This window comes from Callospermophilus lateralis, chromosome 3 (genome assembly GCF_048772815.1).
Source record: "Callospermophilus lateralis isolate mCalLat2 chromosome 3, mCalLat2.hap1, whole genome shotgun sequence".
Classification (NCBI taxonomy): domain Eukaryota; kingdom Metazoa; phylum Chordata; class Mammalia; order Rodentia; family Sciuridae; genus Callospermophilus; species Callospermophilus lateralis.
The window spans coordinates 36,778,008-36,787,186 of NC_135307.1; the positions used below are offsets into that span (position 1 = coordinate 36,778,008).

Genomic DNA, 9,179 nt, shown 5'->3' on the forward strand with positions numbered 1-9,179 from the left:
GAAGGCTCTTAGCCACACCTTCCAGGAGCCAGTTGCTGAGGCTTGCAAAGCTTCAACTAGGAATCTTGACCCTTGAGCTTCCAAAAGAGAGAAAAGATGGGCATATTCCTCAATAGCCTCCCAAACCAAAACTAGACACTGGCTGCCACTACCTTGCAGATCCTCCATACTCTTTCTTGTTACCAGGTGTTTCCAGTGTCCTCACCTGTTGCCAGAGCCACCACACATTTGCCACTCATTTCTGTACTTTCTGCCGACGAGAAATTTGGTCTGAACTGAAAAATGGATTGAGAAGTAAAGGGTTAATTTCCAAGAGTACTGCCCAAATCTTTCCTCCTTGAGGGCTGGAGGTGTGGCTCAGAGGTAGAGTGCTTGCCAAATCTTTCCCCCTTTTAACTTCTGTTCTAGGAGAGAGAGGGATCAAAGATCTCATGCTGGACTTGCAGGATCCAGTGTAATAGAAGGGACCCAGAGCCATTTCACTCCATGTTCTGGCAAGCCCTGTACCCAGCACTACGACATGCTGCCTTTCCTGAGTAGAAGGGTTTGAGGGTGTCTAGTTTTTTAAATTTTTTTTTTTTTTAGTGGTAGATGGAAATAATAACTTTATTTTGTTTATTTAGTTTTTTTTTTTTTTTTTTAATGTGGGGATCAAATCCAGTGCTTCACACATGCTAGGCAAGTGCACTACCACTGGCCACACCTAAGCCCTGAGGCTAGTTTAATGCAGGGGTCAAGTCCATGGGCTTTGGAGCTAGATAGTTTTTCCATTTATGACATGTATGATCTGGAACAAGTTTTTTCCTTCCTTCCCTTTCTTCCTTTTCTTTTTTGGTGCTGAATATTGAACCCAGGGCTTGCACATGCTAAGCACATGCTCTACCCACTGAGCTATATCCCCAGCCACGGAACAAGTTTCTTAACTCTTCTGGGTTTCAGTTTTTCGATATGTAATATGGAGATTGTATTTTCTTTACAAAATCAAAAGAAATAATATGTGTATGGTGCTTAGCCCTATGCCTGCCCCAGGTAATGGGAATATTTACTTGTCATTGTCTTGTCATTGAGGATGGAGAGGGTGATTCCCCTACATTCTCCATTTCCCTTCCCCTCCCCCTTTACCAACCTGCTTAAAGAGAGAATCTTCAGAGCACCCCTTCTCTGCCATGTAATCCTTTAGTAGTTCTGTCTGTACCAACCCTGGCCACAGAGATACGTAACTGACCCCATGGTGCCTCAGCTCATGGGCACAGTCAGCAGCCAACCTGTCACACTTTGGAGGGATAGAAGGCAGAATGAGAGTCAAGGCACCTGATCATGTCACCTTCCTCCCCTGTCCTTCTTGTTTCCAATGGGGATGCCCCAGGTCCTTGCCCTTTACCAAGAGCCCACTTTCCCCCATGCAATATCTACTCTGGCAGACCTAGGGAGTCCAAAAGGAATCATTCATGGAACAAAGGGAGAGATGAAGAACAGCCAGAATTATCATTCTGACCACTGGGTATTGTACCTCCCAAGCTGTAAATATCATCACTGTCCTATCTCTCCCTAATCCCTGTGCCACTGTGTCCTTACCGCAGCTTTGCCCACACCATAGGGGACGTTGAACATATACTGCAGACCTCCAGCGGAGGAGATAACCACGATGAGCCCCCGGCCAGCTGGTACCATCAGCCGTGCCCCATATACTGAGCACAAGTAGTGGCCTCTAGCAGGGAAGAAGGAGGAATGAATGGTACAGATGCTGGCCTTGACACTACAGCCCTTGGCTGCCTCCTGTGCCCTCTAGTGGCTGCAGTCAGCCAGGGAGGCTGCATAGGGCTGGAGGCCACATTCTGGGAAGAGAAATGGCAATCTTTAGAACACCAAAAAGCCATGTTACAATGGCAATTATAAATATAAAATAGTTCAGGGGAAAGAAACTTAAGAAATGTATAGGGTCTAAATGGAAAAATTCTAAAACTATAAAAGAACAAGTGCAGATAAAATGATCCAAATAATTGACATATAAAGAATCTGTTCTATGTAAATTAATTCACAGATGTAGTCAATTTGAGTTATATCTCAATAAGACTTTTTGGAAGAACTGACAAATAAAGATCAATGATAAAAATAAATTTTGCAAGGACAGCCAGGAAAATTCTGAAAAATAATAATAGTATCTTGTAGGTAAAGGGGGTTTGCTACCTGCACTATCACCATATTAAAATGTACAATGACATAATAATCAAAAGAATGTAGTATTGGCATAAGGTGGACAAGTAAGTTAATGAAATAAAAACAGTCAATAAATAGATCCAGGTATAAGTACATACATAGCATAAAGGGAACATTTCAAATCAACGGAGAAGAGATGGACAAGCGACCATTTACTTGGGTTGGAAAGGACTGATTCTCTACTATATTTCAAAATGGACTGCAAAAGGATCAAATATTTAAATATAAAAAATTGAATGCACAAAAGTACTAAAAGAAAACCTGATTGAAATTATAAACTTGAGGTAGGGAAGGCTTTCCTAGCATCACACCAAGACAGAAATTATAAAACAAGATTGACAGATTTAGCTGGACACAGTGATGCAGGCCTTGCAACCTAGCTACTCAGGAGGCTGAGGCAGGAGGATCATACGTTTTCAGCAACTCAGTGAGACCCTGTCTTGAAATAAAAAATAAAACAAAAAAAGGCCTGGGGGTGTAGCTCAGTGGTGAGAATCCTTAGGTTCAATCCTTGGTACAAAACAAACAAACAAAAATCCCAAACAACCCAAAGATATGACTTCTTAATAGTTAGGATACTCATGGGGACATGCGCACGTGCACACACACACACACACACACACACACACACACACACTTCTGTATATGTAGAGAGACTAGAGAAGGATATGCATGCAAAAAATGAGTGATAAATTGGGGGAAATATTAGTACAGTATATGCCAAAGGTATCTGTTAGAGATCTCTTATAAATCATTGTGAAAAAGAATAACTTCATAACACAAATGGGTGCCATGAAGTGAGTAGCTTTACTTCACAAAAGTATAAAGAGCCAATAAACAATGGGATAAAAGGTCAACCTCAAAAATAGATAAAGTAATATCAATTAAAATCACCTTTATGGTCAGGCACACTGTCACAAGCCTGTAATCTCACTTACTTGGAATGGTAAGGCAGGAAGATCACAAGTTTGAGGCTAGCCTAGGCAACTTAGGGAGACCCTGTCTCAAAACAAAAAAGGGCTGGAAATGTAGTACAGTGGTAGTGTGCTTGCCTAGCATGTACAAGGCCCTTAATCCAAGTATTGTGCAAAAATTAAAACAAAGCAAAGCTCTTATCCAACTTTGGCTTATCAGAGTAGCAAAGCTGGCCTGAGTAGCTTGATATTGTCTAGCATAGCTGAGAATGTGAGGGAACAAATTATTCCACTTCATAGTTTTGAGATTAAAGATTGGTTGGAATGCCAGTGCAGTAGCTCATACCTATAATCCCAGCAACTCAGGAGCTTGAGGCAGGAGGACTGTAAGTACAAGGCCAGCCTCAGCAACTTAGTGAGGCCTTAAACAAGTTAGAGAGACCCTGTCTCAAAATTAAAAATGGGGATGTTGCTCAATGGTAAAGTGCCCCAGGGTTCAATCCCTAGTTAAAAAATTGGTGGGATCTTTTTGGAAGACAGTTTTATAATATTTATTAAATCTTTAAGAAGTACATATATTTGTCATGGTTTGGATTTGTCACGTCCTCCAAAGGTTCACATGCTGAAGGCTTAGTTCACAGAAGGTGGCATATTGGAGGTGGTGGAAACTTTGGGAGGTGGGGCCTAGTTGGAAGAAGTGGGTCACTGGGGGCATGTCCTTGAAGGGTCTCTTTCCCCAGACCCCTTCCTTTCTCTCTCAGCTTCCTAGGTGCCATGAAGTGAGTAGCTTTACTTCACCTCATCCTTTTGCCATGATATGTTGTCTCATTGCAGGCTCAGAAACAATGAAGCCAGCTGACTATGGACTGAAACCTCTGAAACTGAACCAAAATAAATTTTTCTTCCTCTAAGTTGATTTTCTCAGGCATTTTGTCACAGTGACAGAAATCTAACACAATTTCTTTGATTCAAGAATTCACTGCTGTGGGGCTGGGGTTGTAGCTCAGTGGTAGAGTGCTTGCCTCACATGTGAGGCACTGGATTTGATTCCCAGAACCACATAAGAATAAATAAATGAAAAAAGGTATTGTGTCCATATATAACTGAAAATATTTTTAAAATTTTAAAAATTGTTTTATTTTTTGGTTGTAGATGGACACAATGTCTTTATTTTATTTTTTTATGTGGTGCTGAGGATCGAACTCAGGGTCTCGCATGTGCTAGGCGAGTGCTCTACTGCTGAGCCACAACCCCAGCCCTGAAAATATTTTTTTAAAAAAGAATTCTACTGCTGCAACAAATAAGGGATTAGATAAAATTTATCTAAATGCAAGTCTTTCCAATGGGATACTGAAAAATTTGAGGCTAACTTTGGGGGAAAAAAAAATAGAAAGTTCAGTGGGAGAGTGCTTTGCTAACAAGTGGGAAGCCCAGTGTTCAATTAAAAAAAGTAGAGAAAGAGAGAAAGAGACACTTATATAAAAAAATCTAAATATATACCAGGCTATTAATGATAGTTGTTTCAGGCAAAGGAGGAAGGATGGCAGTTAAGGAAATAAAACTGTACTGATTTTCAGCCTGGAGTAGTGGTGAACACCTATAATTTCAGTGACTCAGAAGGCTGAGGCAGGAGGATCATTGACTAATTTTAAGTTCTTTGGATTTTGCTTTCTTGCTTCTGTACTGACATCCCTCACTGTCCTCACAATCTTTCTTCCACTGTGGAAATCACAATTGCATTCTAATTTTGCTTCCTGGGATTGCCACCAGAGTACCAAAATTGAAGCAGTGTGTGTTCTTATAGGCTTTAGTCACAGATTTCCAGATAATCTCTTGGTTACTCTCATAGGTACCAAGTGTTACTCTTATAATCTATAAAGTATAGTTTAATTATCTGAGAGAGTAAAACTGTTTCAACAGTAACCAACATAGATATAACTGCCTATTGTATTGGACAAATTCTAAATGCTATACTTCATTTCACTTATGTGCCAGATATGTGTGTAATCCCATAACACCCTTGCCATCCCAACTCTGATTTGGGAATGCACTTGCCTGTGGGTCTAGAGTGAAGATGTGGAAGCTAAGGATAGCTGGAGCCCCTCTTTCTTATTAATATTTTCTTGATCAATTCCTCTCTCTAACCATTTTTGAAAATATAGACTACAGGCTGCGAGCATTACTGAGAGGAAGAGGCTCCCTTCTGGGTCTTACATTTGGATAGGCAGAGAGTGAGGCAGGGGTGAGGCCAAGGGCTTATTCAGATGAAAATGATGGATAGAAACAAGGTTAAAATTACATTCTCAGAAGATACACACTCATTTGTATAGAATTTCTCCAGAGATAAGAAGGGCAACTGGAATGCAGGGAGGAAAAAAAGAAACTGGGGAAGACCAGAGGGAAAAGGAAAGGGCATATAGGGAAAAGCTTGGGCCCTTAGGTTAAGTGAGTGAGGGGAGCCCAGCCACTGCAATGGGGCATGGGTAGCACATACCTGAGTCCAACATTGTTCATATCATCCCAAATTGAGGCTGGGGCTTCCCAGAATGCTTTATTGGTACTCAGGATAGTCTAGAAGGCATAGGAGAGGTGATTGGTTGTATGATCTGAATGCAAGAAAGTATAAAAGGCTGGGTAATAGAAGGGACAATGGGGATGAAGACTCATCGGTCAGAGGGGGAGGTAAGGAGTGCGGAGCTGGATCAAGCTCAAAGGGTACCTGGACTCCAGCATAGGCATTGTTGACCAGCACATCCAGACGCCCATGCTGCTCCCGATCTACTTGCTCAAACAGGCTTTGCACTTCACTCTCTTGGCTTGAATCACATACCACAGGCACACACCGGCCCCCAAGGGATTGTGCCTAGAGAGGAACAGGGGATATGAGCTCATAGTTGCATAGTAATACAAAATATAACACAATTTCCCCAACTAAAATAGGTATGGGGAGGGCTAGGGATATAGCTCAGTTGGTAGAGTGCTTGTCTCACATGCATAAGGCCCTGGGTTCAATCCCCAGCAAAAAGAAAGGAAGGAAGAAAGGAAGAAAGGAAGAAAGAAAGAAAGAAAGAAAGAAAGAAAGAGAGAGAGAAAGAAAAGAAAGAGGGTGGGGAAAGTGAAAAGATCAGTTCAGGCAACATGGTAGGCAATACTGCCCTCTGGTGTCTTTTTTTTTTAAAAAAAAAAGAGAATTTTTTAATATTTATTTTTTAGTTTTCGGTGGACACAACATATTTATTTTATTTTTATGTGGTGCTGAGGATCGAACCCAGCGCCCCGCGCATGCCAGGAGAGTGCTACCACTTGAGCCACATCCCCAGCCCCATCTGGTGTCTTTTTGAAAAGCTTCAGGAATAGCGAATCCTCTTTCAGTAGGGTAGATTGGGATCTCAGATTTTAAATTTACAAACTATTACTACTATCATGCACAAGGTGTTATATTTTGCAAACCAAGGATAAAAGACAAGACATGGAGCCTACTTCCAGAAACAAGTAGCTATCCTTTCCTGTACTTGGTCATTTTCAACTCTCATGCCCTTAGCTCCATCCTTCAATCCCAGCCCTCCTTCCCTCACTCCACCAGTGTTCTTGCTTGGTAATCAAAAAACTAAAGCTACTGGGAATTAACTATTTCAACTTCTTTCCTGCCTCACTCTCTACAAATGGGTCCCCTTTCTCCAGTTTCAGAGAAGAAGAAGAGTACCTTATTCAAGAACAACACTCTTTTCTACAGATCCATGCTCCAGCCCCACATTATTAGCCCATGGACTGAATTACTGTAGTGCTTCTAAATGCTCATTTGACATTCAATCTTTTTGCCTTAATTCTTTGGCGGGGTGTGGTGGTGCAGGCCTATAATCCCAGTGACTCAGGAGGTTGAGGCAGGAGTATTACAGGTTCAATGCCAGCCTCACCAACTTAATAAGACTGGCTCTAAATAAATAAATAAATAGGCTGGGGATGTAGCTCAATGGTAAAGTGCCCCTAGATTCAATCCTCAGTACTTAAAAAAAAAAAAAAAGTAACCTTTTACAATCAAGTCAGTATGAACTATCTAAAAAAGTATGAACTATCTGTTTGAAATCTTGTAACTGGATCATCTCTTAGAGTATAAAGCCTAAGTTCTTCACCAGCTTTCTTTTCTCCAGTGCTAGGAAGCAAATTCAGCATCTTGCTCTACCATTAGGCAACTGCTCTACCACTGAACACCTGCAGCCCTTTACCAGGGGTAAAGAGTCACTGTTTCCCAGCTTTTCACCTACTACTCTTCCCTTGCATTACCTTACATCAATCATATTTTTTCACCATTTCCCTTCCGTTCCCACACAGCTCCCTCTGTTATAATGCTTTTTCTAACCTTCTTTATCTAATTCTTACCTTTCAAGATCCAGAATTTTGGGGGGGTGTATGGTGCTGGGGATTGAACCCAAGGCCTTGTACATGCTAGGCAAGTGTTTTACCACTAAGCTACATTCCCAATCCCTTAAAAAAATTTTTTTTTTAGACAGGTCTTGCTAAAGTGCTCAGGTTGGCCTAGAATTTTGGCTCCTCCTAACTCTGAAGTAACTGGAATTACAGTTATGTGCCATCACTCACGGCTCAGAATGCTTTTCCTAACCACTCCCTTTATTATCTTCAGGCTCCCTTCACACCCTTACAGCATTCTGTGCATCTCTCTCTCTTAGCATTTACCATATTCCCTTTACATTGAAATGCCTGATTTCTATACCTGACTTCCTGTTGGACTCGAAATGATATTTTATTAATCTTAATAATCCTAGTGACTTTCTCAAAGCCTAGCAAGTCATAAATACTCAAATATTTATTGAAATCCAGCAGAAATTTTAAGTGAAAATTTACAGTTCAGTAAAACCTGCCTTAGAGGAAAACACAGGTCCAAAGCCCTTTAGTTTCAATTCTCAAACCCCTGAAACTCTCAAACACAGTTTTTCCATAAACTTATTTGGTAGCAAAATTCAGTCTTACCTGAAGTTATTTATGCGGTTTATCTATTCTACTCATAGTAAATATTCATGTTTTCTGAGGAATATTAGGGTGTCATACCACCGAGCTCTACCTGCAGCCCTTTACCAGGGTCTTCTAAGATCAGACAAGGGATCAGGAGGTGTAGTTAATTGGAAGGACTCCCTCAAGTGGTCACTCACCTCTTGAGCAGTGGCCCGAAGGGTGTCCATATGGCGGCCAGTAATGTAAACCGTGGCACCTGCTCGGCAGAGCTGCAAGGCAATGCCACGGCCAATACCCCTGGAGGCACCAGTCACCACACACACTTGGCCCTTCATGGGAGTTACCATAACTCACAGGCAAAGAAGGATATCTGTGAAAGCAAAGAGTTACCTTGCGGGGAAATCTACAGACTGTGTGTGTGGGTGACGGGCGGGGGGCGGGGGCGAGTTCCTGCAAGGGATAGGAAGAAGAGTCAAGGTTGGAATCCTTTGACGCGAGAAAAGCTTCAGCTTCAGGACAAGTAGGTGCGGGCCCCAGGCCAGTCTGACTGTCTCTTTGCGGGGCTCAGGAAGTGAAGAAAGGGCTGGATGGCGCCCCCTATGAATGGGGCTAACTAGGTGGGAGAATTTGCAGAGGCGATTCCTCGAGGTGTGTCTCGGGCAACCTACAGCTCTGGCCACCGAAGTGGACGGCGCAGCTAGCAGTGAACGCAGAGGCCCCGAGATCCTGAGCCTTCAGCGGGAAGAGCTTGTGCGCTTTACCTGCAGCCGGTGTTGCCTCTGGGATTCTCGATCAGTCTAACTCTCCAGACCTTTAATATATTTCAGCTCTAGAATGTTGATTCTGAACACAGGGCGGGACGAGGTTACTTCTTCAGGGTCAGAGTGCGGAAGCGGGTTGAAGTCCTGGTGCTAACTGGAGTTGGACTGACAACGTGGAGCGGCGGTTCAAGGATCGCGCCTCAGCAGCATTCCGGCCGATTCTGAGGTGGGACCGAGGGGGCGGGGTCCTGGGCGGGAGTTAAGACCCACCGGTGATGGGCGGGAGACTTGGGCACACCCACCGCGCCCAGGGAGGGCC

At 42.7% G+C, this 9,179-nt stretch overlaps 1 protein-coding gene across 1 annotated transcript in view; it reads right to left on the reverse strand.

Annotated features, from left to right (window-relative positions):
- Nucleotides 1-9,171, reverse strand: part of Dhrs1 (dehydrogenase/reductase 1) — a 9,910-nt gene extending 739 nt beyond the window's left edge. Inside the window, exons 1-7 of the mRNA XM_076850092.2 lie at nt 8,861-9,171; nt 8,297-8,469; nt 5,851-5,994; nt 5,626-5,702; nt 1,576-1,708; nt 1,127-1,273; nt 206-275 (exon numbers count right to left, since the gene is read on the reverse strand). Of these exons, the coding sequence (XP_076706207.2) occupies nt 206-275; nt 1,127-1,273; nt 1,576-1,708; nt 5,626-5,702; nt 5,851-5,994; nt 8,297-8,446 (721 nt within the window). The 5' untranslated portion in view covers nt 8,447-8,469; nt 8,861-9,171. The remainder of the gene's footprint in view (nt 1-205; nt 276-1,126; nt 1,274-1,575; nt 1,709-5,625; nt 5,703-5,850; nt 5,995-8,296; nt 8,470-8,860) is intronic.
- Between the last annotated feature and the right edge of the window lie 8 nt (nt 9,172-9,179).